Genomic DNA, 16,359 nt, shown 5'->3' on the forward strand with positions numbered 1-16,359 from the left:
AGACGAATCGCCAATTGGACGCATCGTTCCTATGGTTTTCGTTTTTCTAAGGATTGAAGGACGTAAAATTGATCGACAGCTGCTGCGAAGCCGCACAGGTGGGATGCGCCGCGTTCCTGGAGAGATACCGCCAATTTTATAGGATATTTGAGAAGGGATCGAGAAGAGATTCTTAGGAATCGACTCTTCTATTCCATCCTTATAAACTTTACTCTCTAATTTAGTTCATTTTTTTTATTATAAAGACGTATAAACTTGCTTTATTTCAATAATTATTCAATTTCCGCTATTAAAAAATGTGTATATATATATATTATATGTATAAAACACAACGACTTCACTATACAACAAGATTTAAAGCTAATGTAAAAACAAAGGTTGTATAGTTTAAATTATCCAATCTTCTTTAGCCGCAGCTCTCAACCGTATACTCGCCTCGCACGCAATGGAGAGTGCATTTTCATCCGCCCTTTCACCTTTCCACCGTACATCGTTCGATTGCGTAAATCAAAATTCGATCGAGCAAAAAAGAAACGGTAATAAGCTCCGCACGCGTGGAACATTGTAGCGCGAGTTGCATGTACCGTTCGCAAGCAATCTTAGGAGAACGCGCGGCTGGTTTAATTTTCCAGGAAGTTAAGTTTCACTCTTATATCGTTTATTACGGCGATCGAATGTACGCACGCGGAAACCGGTTGCCAGGTGCAGCATCGCCTTTATTGATGAAGATGCATTCTAGGATGTCGCTCCTTCTCCCCGTTTCTCCCCCCCCCCTTTCCTCTTCCTCGCTATTTCCGCGCCGCGTATCCATTCGCATCCGTTCGCGAGGTCCTTTACGTTTCTCGCTCTCCTCTCTTCCTCAGCCGGTCGTCACTCTTCAATGTCGCTCGACTCGCGAAGAATGCCGCACTCACGCAGCACACCGCGGATGCTGTCGGCGCACCGTTGTACCGCTGTCTTTTCCTGATCGTTCAGCTTCTGCCGCACCGTGGCGTATACACCTTCCCGACCGAGGACACAGGGTACCGACATATACACATCTTTATCGGTCCCGTGGGCGCAACTCTGCGAACAGAAATTCCTCGACCTTGTTTTCCCCGTCGCGTCAATCGAATAAACGCGTCTCAGAACTTTTGTTCAACGTGCGAAAGCACGGATTGTTTGTCAGCAAAGAGTCAATATAATTGTAAAGTCGATAAAAGAACAAAAACGCGGATTAAAAATTTATCATTATCTTACATATTATATGCAACTTCCAACTTTCTTTCATATTTGATTCTTAATTAATTGATCTGTAATCTATGTATGTTGCAACCAGAAAAACTAATAGTAAATTTTTATGGAACTCGAATCTGTCTTCGGAATTAAATTAATAAATTTCTTTGATTTTGGAGTAACGATAAATTATTAAAATCTGTTCAATAATCTATATCTACTCGATAACTTTATAGAACGTTAACTTGATTATATCTCTCACGTGTATGTACGTCGACACTGGCAATACAGCTTTAGTGTTCCTGACGATGGCATCGACGATCTCAGCAGTGCAGATGCCGAGAGCCCAGCAGCTCGGCCCTCTCTCGCCCTTCTTCCGATTAAGCTCCGTGTCGCTGTGAACACAACGCGAAGATTTTATTACTTCCTTAAATTCTCTCGAGAATGCCTCGTGATCTTAACAACCACTGACGTTTTATTTACAGCTTCGGAAATGTCACGCCACTTCTCGGGATCATCCGCCTCACCCATTCGTGGGTTTATGTCGCGTATCTTCGTACCCGCGACGTGAACGCTCGACCATATCGAAACTATACGAAGCGGCAGATGTTGGAAGGAAAGAGAGACCGTAACTGTTAGGTCATTTACAATATAACAAAAGTACGTGTGATACTTTTCATCGCGAATGGTATTTGCATATATAAAAATGTATTGTGCATTTACGTTTAAAAATACCCTAATAGAGTACTATAAAGATTGTGGTAAAATCTTGCTAAATATCATTGCATCAATAAAAAAAAAAAGCTCTTAATAATCAGTAAAATTAGTCAGGATGTCAATCGAGTACCAGATGTGTCGCCCTGCGCGCCGATACTCATGCAGCTGATCGACGTGCGCGCCAGTCCCAACTTCCGACTCAGTAAATCCTGAAACCTGCAGCTATCGAGCAGAGTCCCCGTGCCAAGCACTCTGCTGGAGGGAAACTTGGACAACTTCCAGGTGATGTACGACATCACGTCAATCGGTTGAGTTACAACTAGTAACACTGCCTTGCAGGCCAACTTTGCGATTGTTGGTACGATCCTCTTAAACACCTCGATGTTGTGCTTCACGTTCAATTCCTCCTCGGCTTTCTTTTCACAAACCGCGATTACCACTACTGTCGAGTCTTTCACCTTATAGACATCTAAAACGCAATTAATTGCAGATCGTAGATTATCGTGAAATGATGGTTTCTAGATACGGATATATTTTGATATACATAATATCGTAAAATATTATATAAGATAAAGTTTTAGGCACATTTTCCTGAGAGAGTTAAGATTATAGGTATAAATCGTTCCGAATCTATGGAGAAGACACTTGAATATTCACGCGAAAGGAGTCGTAACGGGAAATAGCTTCGTTTTAAGAATCAGATATGGCTTTCCGGAGAACCTCTTGCCGGGGAGAACGTCTTACTCAACCGGGTAATCATCAGCTCCTCGGAAGTGCGTGGAATACAAAACGACGAGAACGGATAAGAAATTTTCCCCCTTTCGAGAGAAAATCACCATCGGAAGAGATGTGCCGATAACGACGGCAGAGGGAAGACAATCCGACGTGGTCGGAAAAATAAAGAGTTACAGATCCGAGGCAACACCTTCAACAAAATGCTTGTAGTAACACGCGGCAGTACCGCAACTATACGGAAGATACATTTACGACGGAGAGAGATGTTGTTACAGATAACTTGGCAAGCCCGTAAAAAAGTCGTCCCACTTGTTCCAGTAATTGCTACCTCGCACGAGACAAGATCGGAAAGAATCACACATTCCGCTATCCTATATAGGTATAAATACAGACGCTACGCGTCGCACGCAACGCGCCCCGAGAAAAGTCGAACAAACCGAAATCATTCCTGAGATCAAACGCTGGAGCAACTCGATGAAACTATCCACGAGATCAAGCCTAATCGTGCACACTTTCCATTACTGTCCTCCTGGATTCCCACGAAGGATACGGCGCTTTTACAACCGGCCGGCCGCCCGGTCGGACGGGGTAACCGCGCGTCGTACGCACGCTGGAAACAGAAACAGAAAACCGCGCCGTGGAGTCGATCACGGCCGAGATAAATAAGAGTGGACGGGATTTACGAGAGTGTCCGTGAAAAGCTCGGGAGAAACATTCGCCCGGTTCACGAGGCGTATAAGCGCCCGACGATTTAGATGAGAATCGAGATTATAAAGGACAGGTCCGAGGGAATTCTGGCCCCCGAAACTCTCGCCGCTAACTCAAAAACCTACCTATGTGAAAGCGTTGTTTCTGAATCGCTGCACGTTGACAGGGGGACCCTTGACGGATCCCTAACAGGAACCTAACCGATCGTCGATTTAAAGTGAGTGTTGATCGGAGCCGACGATCGTGACACGCCGGTGACGCTCGGCGGACTCATCAGTTCGAACGTATCAATCTGAAATTTCTGGAATTCGTGCTGTTGTGAGCTGTCTCGCACCTAATGCGCGGAAGGCCTACATCGTCCATAGACGTTCACGATTCGTTGGTTCCGTGATTGTGAATAGAGCACGACGACGGAATCGTCTAAAGTGTTAACCGCCGTGACAACTCCAACACTGGCTTTATCTGACACGGATAATGTGACGAGGCATTTATTCTAAGAATGATGACCAGGAAGCAACGGGGAAAAGTATAGTTGACGGATAAGTGTATTGTGTAATTGTTATAGTTTATATTTACCGTTATATATGTATATTATATCTAAACATGTATCTTCAGCAGGAAAAGTACCTGATGTGCCAATCACCAGCGGGCATCCCAAAAAGATACCAGCGTGCTGAATGTCCTCGGCTTCTGCAGAAGCCTTGTCCAAGTTTTGATCGATCAGACAAACCTCACTTGCTATACGCTGAAGATTTCGCGAAATAAAATTTCTATTAATAAAAGTTTATAAACTATATATTTCTCTATACATATATATATGGATACTCACTCTCATTAGAATTGCGATAGCGCAAGCCGTTCCAACTTTTCTTGTACCCACGATCGAAACTTTGACAGGGTGCGGATAAGCCTCGCACGGTCCCAGCTGCGTCGTTATTAAAGCGTTCTTCGTGGTTGTCGTAATCGGAGTTTTATCGATCTATTAAAGACACGTTATCCTATATCGTACTATGCCTATTTGCTAGGAACTTATACTTTATATTAATAAAAATCTCTCTCTCTCTCTCTCTCTCTCTCTCTTTGAAATTTAAATTCATTCATTCGATGGGATACGAAACAGCATTATCTCCGACGTCGTCGCGTTGGGTTTCATCTGGCACTATGCTGTCGGCGTTGCTGTCCCCTAGGGTATCGCCCCTTTTAGATATGTCAGATTCCTCGTCAGCCATGCTCCAGTCGTTGCTGTTAGCTCACCGAGCAACTGCATGAGCGGTACATTTAATGAGAACACGATCCTACCCGTCTGTGTGCTTTAGTAACCATGTATGTATTCGCACCCTGCTCGTTCGAGAAGTATTAACGCTTTAGGTGTATCGGTGTCGTTTCATCATCCTCATTACCTCAATCGCGTGACTTCCTTCTCCCTATGTTATTAACTCCAGACGCTCGTCGCGGTGGTCACTACTTCTCATGAAGGGGCTTATAAACGAACGGCGGTCGAATCGCTGCTTACGTTTATGCAGATCCGGATCGACCTACGCAGAAACGAGGCATCGGTTTTTGAGGTGAATCGGGTATATTCCGCCGTTATGAGGAAGAGAGAACGCCCGCGAAGAAGAGGTAACCGCGCGAGAGAAGACTCTGACTGGAAGAATAACGGCGGAACTTATCCGCGCGCTTTGCTGTAAATTAGCCGCAGGTAATCGTCGTAGAAACGCAAGAGAACCCCCCGTGCTTCTCATCACTCCAATGTTCCACCGGTACGCTCCCGCAGCATGGCTGTGTGTGCGTGTACGCGCGTAAATACTCGGCTGTGCCGAGACCTATTAGTTGATCACAGCGAACGAATATGTTTTTAATGACTGTTCCGAATGAAATAATTAACCTCGTGGCACATACTAAGTCATACGTGACTTTCTCAATCGTTTCCGCACGAATAGTTTCTATTAAAATCCCGAGAATAAGTTTTTCCTTAAAATAAAATACTACCGCCGATGAAGATACACTAAAATATTAAAAGATGAAATTTAAACCAATACCTTGGAGTTGAATAACATTTTGTTATTTTTAACTATCATGTGTGTCGAAATTTATTATTTTAACACAAAACAGTATTATTTAAACTCTTTTGTTTCAGTTAAATTAATGACATATTAAGTAGAACCTATAAGAATAATTAAAAATGACTCAAATTGAGTATAATTTGACACTACTAATTTGTACAAAAGCTCTGTGCAGTGTATTTTCATATGCCTAATACGCCTTTCTATACACTTATACGTGAAAATAGTCGAAATTTTATTTATCTATTCATCTTTAATTTGCATCAGCGTTTAATAACTTTGCAATTATGCCTCGATGGAAATTTATGTAAAGAAGAAATTCAAAATGTATGGTGGCAAATTCTCGTCCAAGTTTCGAAAGAAAAAAATCGTCTAATATATCATATATGTATGTTCGAATGAACGGACGGGAGATTATTAACATCACCTTGTTATATTATCTTCGAGACGAGCCTAAAGACTGCAGGCAAACCGTAGCAAAAAAAAAAAAGAAAAAGAAAAAGAAACACGTGACGCCATATATTCTTCCGAATGTACGCGTTGAAAGTAACTCTTTGCGCCTGCGATATAATGCTCGAGCGACAATCTTAACCATCCGAAAAGGGACCAGTTAAAAAAGTAAAACTTTTCCATTTACTTTGGTGCCCGCAGATAAATCATGCCCGTTGCATTTAGGAGTAGCGAGCGAGGCGTTCCCGGTAGTTTGGGCATCGCGAAGTTTTAACACACATTCGAAGATGGATCTGCCTCTCGGGAGAGAGGTCTCGTTTTTCGCGCGTGGTCCATACGACTGGTCTCCGATCCGCGCGCTCACGGACACATTCAATTTTAGCGTTAATAATCACCGGGAAAAATGACGACCTTAAACGTGGCCATTCATCAGGGCCGATCGATACTGCGAATGCGCCTTAACGACGGAGAGATACCATCGACCGTCCCGCTACAGAGTTATTGAATCGCGTCAAATAATATACGAGCCAATAATGTATGAATAGTCCTGCAATTATGGTCCGCCGATCGTATCTAAGGGCGCGTTGTAATTTAGTAATCGTTCATTCTCACCGCGCTGGATGGAGACTCCGACGAATATCGGTGGATATATCGATCGGCTGCGGTAATACGCGATTTCTTTTTACACGATGTATCCGAAGTTTAGGGAGCACAATTGCTATAATTCGCACAATCTCCATGTCGATAAAGCGATACCCGCTCTGTACGATTACTCGCGCTACCTCATCTGATTCTCTCGCAGCGGTTATCTCGCTAGGTTGCCGCGGGTTTGTAATAGGATAATATGTTTTCTCCATCTTTTTAATGACCCCGTGACACTTGTAACCATTCATAATGCCAGTTAAAATCGGTATCTACCAATTAAACGATTTCCTAATAACATCCACGCCGGATCGGGAAGATGGTAGGATCGGAGGTGAGGAAGTAATTTCCAATCTGACATTTATAGTTGAGCGTCGTGAGTGGGAACGAAGCGCCCTGCTTCCCGATAATTAATTCTCTACCTTAATTAATCATGCGAATTTTATCGAACGTCGAGGAAGAGAAACGCGATACGAATCGATATAGCCACCGTCGCAGGGATTTTCCTATGTCTATGATAAAATCTGCCGACCGGCGCCAATATATCTCGCTGATTCTCGCGTCTTAAATCGTTATGTAATTCTGCGATACCCAAACGTACGTTTGCAAAAGGGGCCTTCGCACGAGGACACGAATCGACCGCGATAAAGGCGTGATTCGACGATAACGATGTCTCGCGAGGCAAGATTTAGTCGAGTGGACGGTGCAAACGAGCCTTCCGCTTACCGCGGAGATAATCCTTGAAGGTTGGTCGTAAGCAACCGATCTTCTGGTACCCAGACCCAGTCAACCGATCCGGACACCGGCTTGCGCATGCCTTCGGTGCACAATGGTAGTATTGCAGCTGATACAAGTATGTTCGCCGTGCAACCGGAATTTTAATTGGCTATTTGTTTGTCCGCTACACTTGGCGGAGCTGCTATTGTCCGCCCTGCCGCAGGAGAACGACCATCACCTCTCTCTCTCTCCTCTCCCTTTCCTTGCCTCGTCCCTTCTTTCACACCCTTCCCATTGCTCGCGGTCGCTTCATCGCCCGGTATTAATCTACTTTTAAGAAAGGAAGCGTTCCACGCACATACCCACCACACGCCACCGCGCGAGAGCGCTCTTTTAACGTGTTGGAATTGTTTGATTTAATCCCTGAAATTGGGAATCTTTTCTCGGTGCATCAAAGTCATACAAAGAAAAAGGTTGAAAATTAATTAAATTTTTCAGATCCAGCGCATTATCATTTTTTAAATGTATTATATAGACTGGTGTTGTTTACGAAACAATCTAGCAAGTATTTTATAACGTTATATTAATCGATATATTGGTAAATGCAATTACATCACATTTTAATATGATGTACACACAGTTATTAAGTTAATTAATTATATTACTGGATAAGAAATATAAATTTTATTGCCTAAAACACAGATCTTGCCCAAATAAATAACTTAACGCAATCAGAGATAATTTCCGGCTTATATCTTTTACGCTTATTTCATAATTTTATTGTACTAATTGTAACATACATTTAAAAACTATTTGATTTTATATTCGTGTATTTCCATGCCATATTGATTATCTCTGTGCAGTTACTTCCATTTTTAACGCGTTAATCTATTTTTTAAATATAATAATAAGTTAGAAAGCTGCAAGTTTGCCATTCAGTTTAATCAACGGTGCAAGAATCAATACGGTTTAGTTGTTTGAAAGCGTAGGGTTCTTAAAAGTGAAGCAAGGACCGCTCACAGTAAGATTGATTCGAAATATACTTTTTATATACGCTCCGTGAGCACTAAAATTTATTCCAATTAAAATGCTACCTCTACTTTAGGCCAGAGTTCGAGCAAAGAGATTGAATGATCCGAAGCTGCTGAAGAAGGATGCATGCTGCACCAAGAGATAATGCCGTCGGTACTCGGAAACAAAGGTCACGAACGCAAAATCGGCAGCCCGAGATATATTTTATTGGTTTTTTCCGTGTATCCGTTGGGTTGATTAATCGCAGCGTTATTTACAAGGGCTTCGAGATTCATTTTCGCCACGGTAATTATGGACCATTTGAATGGGCCGCGCGCGAGAGGAGTTTTCCTTTTTGGAGGTGTGCGTGTGCGCTCCAGCGTAATCTCACCAATGATCACGTACGATATTAAAAATTTGCCAGCTCTCGGCTTTCAATCGAACGCCGGAGATCTCGGAGCACGGTCGTAGGAGGTCGGGGCTTACGTTACGTACTCGGCCAACGTACGTACGACCCCCGTGGCTCGCTGAAATATCGCGCGGACGCCGGTTCATTTCGATATTCTTGGCCCTGGGGCCCCGATGAGGAGAACTCCTCTCTCGGGATCGGGGCGGCGGAGGAGGGCGGGCAAGAGACCACTCGTTTTATTACATCGCATTGGGAAGGGGCGAGGCTGATGCGCAATTGTTTATGCCCGTGTCCCGCCCTATCGGACGCATCGGACACATTCGAACATACCCTACCACGTATACGCCGAGCGTGCTCGCGTGTGATGGTGGTGGTCGACGGACGTGGTGCGCGCGCGTGCTGTGTACCCGTACCCTTCTCGTTCGCAACTCCGCCGCACTCCTCTCCGTGCTCCTCCTCTTTGTTTCTTCGTTCGGGCTAAGATTATTAATGGCCAGACCGAGGTCCGATACCCCGAAGTGTCAGCCTCATGACAATGACGAAGCTCGCACCTCGAGTCCACCCTCCCTGTCTTCCTCCATCCGCTTCTCTCTTCGTCGAGGAATGAGTACTGTGCGTTATCGCGTGTGACTTCGATTGACGCCGTGGGTTATCGCAACGGAAACGGTATTACGACACGATTTGTAACGCGAGATCGCAATCTGCTTTTCATGTGCTGTAGTGATTCTTTTGCTATTTTGCGATTCATCTCACAGTTTTAATGATAACAGTCATCTTGGATAACAGTAAATATTTTTAAAAATTTTAATATGCATTAAAATGATTACTTCTCATAAAATAAAATTGTATAAAGTTATTAAATATTGTTAAAAATTATGTGCACGAAATTATTTAAAATGATTCGGGTACAACCAAATATAGGGACAAAGGTAAAATATGCGCGTCTTAAAAAAAATTATAGTTTAGGTTTAGGCAAACACCCAGGAGAGAGAATGCAAAAAAGGAATGGCGCGACGATCAGCTGGCAGATGTTCTCAAATGATATCTATATGAGCGAGTAGAGTATTTTGAATGACATCAATGGTAGCAGGTGCTAGCTATCAGATCGTCGGACAGCCTGATTTAAAGCGGATATATAGATCATGAGAACACAAAACTGCTTTATTTTCTCTTCAAACAAGCGAACTTAATCTCGCATCGAGCCACATTCCTAGGACCTCCCAGAATACACGTCAGGTGGAAGGAAATACTCCATCGAAACCGCAAAATTAAGTCTTAACGCACCATGATTTCGCCTTAATTAAACGTGAAATAATGCCGAATATAAAAATTGCTCGGAGACACGAAGCAATCAATTCAACCTTTGCGGGGAGAAAAATGTAGACGTCAAACCTGCGGCTTCCATCCAGCGATAATTAATACCGAAATTCGGCAGTGTACCACGTGCACAGATGGGAGCCCGAAAGAGAAGGTGAGGAGAGAAGGTAAAAAGAGAGGCAGTTGGAAGCGACGCCGAGACGAACGAGTCGCGCGGGCGACAAAATGGCGCGGACGGTACCGGGGGGCTCGGCTCGGGAAGCGATAAAATCGCACAAGCGGAGAACGCGCTGCGCTATCTCGGCATTCGCGCCGCTGCGCAACGCGACTCCACAACCTGTCTCTTTTTCTCCGGGGCGGAATATCGTTGGCTTTCTCTGCCGATCTTTGCCTCGGGCGGGTCCATTTCTCCGGGTCGTTTTCCGTCCCCGTCCCGATTGCCGCCGAGCCCGTTCGCGGAAGAGAAAGAGAGAGAGAGAGAGAGAGAGAGAGAGAGAGAGAGAGAGAGAGAGAGAGAGAAAATTAATACTCGCCAAGTGTGCGCGCGGTCATAAAGCTTCCCCGCGACGCGGTAATTATGTGGGGCCGCGTGCATTATGCACCCTCGTCCGCGCGCCGCACCACGTTTCGTTGTGGCGAAGTCGCCGTCTGCTTTACGAGCTCCTGCTTGTAATAACAAAGCACCTCAGTATGATGACACGTTAAAAACCGCGTCCGCACCCTCGTAAGTCAAGGCCACACCGGCTCCGGCAAACAAACCTCTTGCGCGCGGTAGCGTGGGCTTGGTTGACCTACTTTGATCTCGTATCGTGTCTTTATTCTGTTCCGACGTTTCCGGGATGCTTTGACGTGTCGTCGGGACTGATGTAGAGAAAAAGATATCGTATTGCGTCGACAACCGTGACAACTGTCTCATATACATAGCATGCTGATATACGATATGTGGTTTAATTAAACGTTTAATGTCGAAATAATAGCGCAATCAAGTTTTGTATTGCAATGTTATAAAAGTAATTAAAAAGATATATTGTACGGATAATAAATCTATATGATTTTTATCAAGAGACATTTAATAATGATCCGCAAAAGATTATACGCAGTAATGATGTATTAGATAGGAAGTTTGGAATTAGGCTTGACCGTCGGGTGTTAATATTCTACAATGATCTATCGCCTCGTGTTGGCGTGTCCGAAGAGTTTAAATCGTGATTAGGATATGAATGTGGTGAGGATTGTAACGGTGTGTGACTTCCTGGCCACTGTTACCAGCCATGTTGAATCACTGTGGAAATGTTTCTTTGTGGACATAGACGAATCGCTTCGGCTCTCCGGTAACGAGGCAACGGCACGCCAACCGTTTTGTAATGTTCGTATGTTAATGACTAAGTATGAATCTCGTTACGGACTGTGCCTAGGCTGATATGAACCATAATGCATCAGAGAACCGATACTTCACGGAGCGCATTTCGCCCAAGGATACTTCATGAAGACGTTAACGCAGTTGGAATTGGGCGTACATGCCCTTGTACATGAATAAACTTACATCTTTGAAATACTTTCAAGCAGGAAAATTTCAAGTTGCCATTTTCACAAAGACTTTGGCACAAACTAAAAAAATCCTCTATGAATAAAATTATTAAAAGTTATTAAAATGGAGATATATGCATGAAATATTTAATGGCTTCATAACGCGTTTTATTAACAGTTTCTTAACATTGTTCAGAAAATAGTGTTAATATCTTATTGCTTGTACAAGTTTGTTTTTTATGAGTAAAATAAAATATCCCACTCGTCATCGCTTCGTCTGTTCTCGCAGACAATTAGCCCGTACGAACAACTCCGCGGACATTTTTATTCCCTTCCATAAGAAGCACAACGTTTCATTCTGCAATTTGCTTGCGTCGCGCTCAACTATTCCCTAAGCCACTTTGCATTTATATGAGCACACCTCGTCCTCCCTCAGCGCGAATGCGTTCCGTACATCGAGACGCACATATGGAGGACTGCGCGCACATTTAGCTAGAAGAAGAGAGAGAGGGAGAAAGGGAAAGCGCTAACGGAAGAGGACACAGCGAAAGGAATAAACGCGCCGGGTGCAACGCAACGGCGCGGCGACGCGAGCTGGGTGCAACACGGTCGTAGAAAGTCCAAAGTCCGCGCTACATTCGCAGGGTAAAGAGAGACGGAGAAGAAAGAGCAGACGGAGGAGTCGAGGGAACCGCGGTGGAAGGATGGCGGCGCGCCGACAAGAAAGCGAGACCGCGAGAGAACCCGGAGTAGATGAATTATGTTAAACGTCTGTTTAAATACATGTACGCCTAGGGATACACACAGTGCGCGCGAGTCAAGAAGGCACCGCGCGCCATTCGTCTTCTCGATTTATATTAAATCGCCTCTCGAATGACCCGACAACGGCTCCGACCGAACCGCGCCAGTTCGGTGTTTCATTCTTTGTCTTCGGTTTCAGCGAGCGCAACAAATATTTAAGGCACAGATATTTAAGGTCCAATTTAAGCAGGGTACCTAAGCACGGCATCCTTTAAGGCTGTTTCAATAATTCGCGATAACGTCGTGTAAAACGTATATTTACTTATTACACGACGTATCATATTTCAAGAATTTTATATTTATAGATTTGATCTAAAAAAGACAACGAATATTATTAAATACTCGAGTAATAACACTCGGTAGAGATAAAATTTAAAAATGTCTGTTTATTTTATGTCTAATATATATCCTGAAATATTCTCACTGGAATGTTCTTGCCTGTGTGGGTGTCTACGAGCGTTTTAAAGGTTACATTCCTAATGGACGGCTTGGCCTTCAAGAAAATTGTAGAATGGTTATATGTGACCTTGAGTTCTCATCGTGAACTATGAACCACCTCTGGTGAATACTCTGGCACCACCTTCATTTCGTAGTTTAAGGCCGCGAGGACATGATGCGCGATACATAGCGCTCGTAACGTGTAAGTGCATTGAAGTAACGATAAATCTATATCATTATCATCACGAAGACGACATTAATATTGCGCGAAACCGAATCTTGATTAAATAAAGCTGATCTCGTGGATCAATCCCAAGCTGAGCACGTTTCTATTTACTCTCCAATTGGACGATCGTCTATCATTTATCGATAGATCGTAACTCCTGAATCGATACGGTATCCTCCTAGCATTCCTAGGTACCGAGAGCCGTATATTTCTCGATGCACCCCTCCAAACCTATACCTTATATCGAATCATTCGCTCAGAACTAGCACGCTCAGGCAGCAACTATGGCTGTATCGTACCTGACCGATCGTAGCTGATTTACTTTACGACTGGTGCTGAATAGCAACGGTATATAAACTGCATTCTCATAAGCGATCACCGCCAGGACGACGATATACGGTCAGGTGTAAAACGCGCTTTCGCACTCTCTTCGGGCAACCCTCGCGGAAGAGGAAACCTGAAATGCGATCCCCGCAGAACGGACTCGCCTATATCCGTCGGTTTCGTGTGCAGGTGCACAGCCGTGATAATACGTGTTAAAACCGGCTCTTCCGCGCGCGGAAATTGTTGCTCAGCACGGAAATCCTTAATCTAGTTTCATTATAAAGACATTGCACCCGATGCTTTAACTACCCGAGAATTTGCGCTTAAGCCAGAACGTCGAGGCCTTATATCGTATATACGCACGAAACGCGAGAAGGTTACCGAATCGGCTTTGCTTCCTGAAACGCGCGCGATAAATCAAGATTAAAATCGTGAGTTCGTTTTATATTTCGCGGCTGAACCCGAAGCGATACGCTGAACGTGATATCGGACCGCCATTACCTGTTCTATTAAACGGGGTATCTCTCTCCCGGCTTTATCTAGATATATGTACGGATATACCTTCTAGGAGATACTAATCAACAGCACTCAGCGATGCCGATTCACGCAATCCGTCTCCGACAAATCAAACGCGGGTGCGGTGAGAGGAGCGACCCGCGCCGCGCCGACCCGAAGCGAGAGGAGAAGATAATAAATAGGCTCGGATGTTCGCTTGGTAAGGTTCGCTGCGTATGTAACGGGGTGGCCCATTATCTTCCAGATATCGTTGGTCAGGCAAATAGACGATAAATATTAATTGGAATCGGCGAGATAAAACAAATGAATCCCCTTTGCCACCGGTACGAGCGCCGGTCACGCGCCTCGAAAGAGCGACGGAGAGCACGAGGAGCGCGAACGCGCTGCGAGAATCGTGGGTCGAATCGCGAAGATGAGAGAACGGAGAGGGAAGACGGCGCGGATCCGACGAAGGGACGAGAGAGAAAGAGAGGAAGCGAGGGGAGACAGAAAAGTGGTCAGACAGAACGGCGCGGCGACGGCCCCGGCTGGTGATTTATATAGAATCATATCTCCATCTGAATGTCTTCATTTTTAACGCACGGCCGCGCAATGGTCTCTCTCCGCTCTCGGCGGCTTCGTTTCGGCTCCTCATCTTTTGCGCCCCCTCGCCAACCTCTCACGTGCTTCTGTCTCGCTCCGTTTCGCCGTCTCTTGAAACCCACTTCGTTCGCTCACTCTTAAGTAACGTACGAAAGCTCGCGTAAAAATGTGTCGGAGACTTGACACATTTCTTCGACGCTTCTCTGGTGGTCCGTATGATTTAATATATTTTCGTACACGCCGCCCTTTTTCCTACCCTTTGACCCAAAAGATACGCGTTGGATTCCCCAGGTCATGTCATATGTAAGCGCGATCACGTTCGATACCGCTCGATATGGACGAAGAAACGCCTGCGAGGGGGCTGAACGCAGCCACGATGATCTGGTAATTTTGTATGGAGTGCCGCCGCGTCGATCGACCGACGACCGGTCGATACGCTTGCACCGGTCGATTTCGTTCCATTCGCGCGTGCATAATCGAAGAAGCCCGGTTTTCGGCGCACCGCCGCTTTCGGTCTGTCGTAAAGGGAAGTCGAGCACTTCCCGATTGTCGCGGTTGGCCGAATTTGAAAGTTGAGGAGAAGCGATGTACGTTAGACAACAATTACTGTTCGAACCATTTAACGATAATTTCATCCAATTTTCTCGTGGTTACTTTTCTTCAAAAATTATATATAAACCAAGAGAAAAAGAAAAACAAATGTTTACTACTATCACAATTAAGAATCTATCTAATCAAATCTAATCTATCTAATGCATTTTTTTAACGAGATATTAAGTAAAAAAATGCGTAAAAAAAGTGTTACATACTATGTGTGTACAATTATTTACAAAAGTAAATGATGAAATAAATTTGACAATTGCACGATATAAAATAATGGTAAAATGCATTCCTTAATATATCAGATACTTCAAAGAAACTTTACTGTAAGATTTCTTTACACAGGCATTCGTGTATCATACGCATAAAAAACGTGGAGATAAAATTAAAATTTTAAAATAAACTACATTTTCAACAATAAAAGAAAACGCCACGAGAGCATCTATCGCGCGACACGTAATCATTCATAGATATCTGTATAAGTGTTCAACGTAAATTACGATTACGGAACTGCGATTACGGAGAGAGACGTGTACAGGACATTTCCAGAGGAAATCGCGCTATTAGAAGCGGCACGATAACGTAACAGCGTGCGTACTAAGAAGACGGAGAAGAGCGCACTTAGGAAGCGATTTGTACGCGCCTTGTAAGCGATGATCATTACGAATGGTAATCGTTACGAGAATTCATGACCGGCTCTCGATAGCCGCGCCGGTATGAATAATCCAACGCCGCCTGTGCGCCGCGTTATTCGCTACCAGACGTCATCCAGCCACACCAACCACCATCCTCTCGACGCGTCGTTGAAGAAGGAAAAGAAAAGTAGCCGAGGCGAAACAATCCATTAGACGGCCGCGAGGTGGTCCGCCTCCGAGTCCTCGAATGCGACGATGACGAAGATGACGAAGTGGCCGACGCCTTGAGGTGACACGGGCTACTAGGGAGAAAGGGTTCACGACGCCCGCGCGCCTTTTCATACCCGTATTATATCCTCGAGGATGCTTGTAACGGGCCCTGAAACGTTGGCGCGTCACGCCCGACTCCGTGACGACTTCTTTCGAACGATGATCGGCGATTCACCGAGTGCCCGTAACGCTGACGATCACCTTCGGACATCCCCGTTTCCGACACTCCCTCACAATCGTTACGGAACGATACGCTTCTCGATGATGCCTCTCTGGGCTGCCGGCGATTGAACGTGCCGGAGCAACGGTGCATCGACGCGCCTTAGAAATATCGGGAGAAAAATATCAAAGAGTTATGATTACGTAACGATTTATATGTAATTTTATAGAATTGTCTGAATAAATATCTTGTGCCACGATGCCAATGATATGAATAAAATTGACTAAGGAGCAACG

The 16,359-nt window shown here is 44.6% G+C and overlaps 1 protein-coding gene across 1 annotated transcript in view; it reads right to left on the reverse strand.

The window, feature by feature from the left end:
* Positions 1-225: 225 nt before the first annotated feature.
* LOC139772938 (L-lactate dehydrogenase) overlaps positions 226-16,359 on the reverse strand; it is a 135,013-nt gene continuing 118,879 nt past the window's right edge. Inside the window, exons 2-9 of the mRNA XM_071707053.1 lie at positions 4,713-4,910; positions 4,494-4,636; positions 4,205-4,354; positions 4,003-4,120; positions 2,063-2,401; positions 1,688-1,805; positions 1,478-1,610; positions 226-1,065 (exon numbers count right to left, since the gene is read on the reverse strand). Of these exons, the coding sequence (XP_071563154.1) occupies positions 871-1,065; positions 1,478-1,610; positions 1,688-1,805; positions 2,063-2,401; positions 4,003-4,120; positions 4,205-4,354; positions 4,494-4,604 (1,164 nt within the window). The 5' untranslated portion in view covers positions 4,605-4,636; positions 4,713-4,910 and the 3' untranslated portion in view covers positions 226-870. The remainder of the gene's footprint in view (positions 1,066-1,477; positions 1,611-1,687; positions 1,806-2,062; positions 2,402-4,002; positions 4,121-4,204; positions 4,355-4,493; positions 4,637-4,712; positions 4,911-16,359) is intronic.

This window comes from Temnothorax nylanderi, unplaced genomic scaffold (assembly GCF_030848795.1).
Source record: "Temnothorax nylanderi isolate EJ_2023f unplaced genomic scaffold, tnyl_v1.0 TNYL_tig0001_pilon, whole genome shotgun sequence".
NCBI lineage: Eukaryota > Metazoa > Arthropoda > Insecta > Hymenoptera > Formicidae > Temnothorax > Temnothorax nylanderi.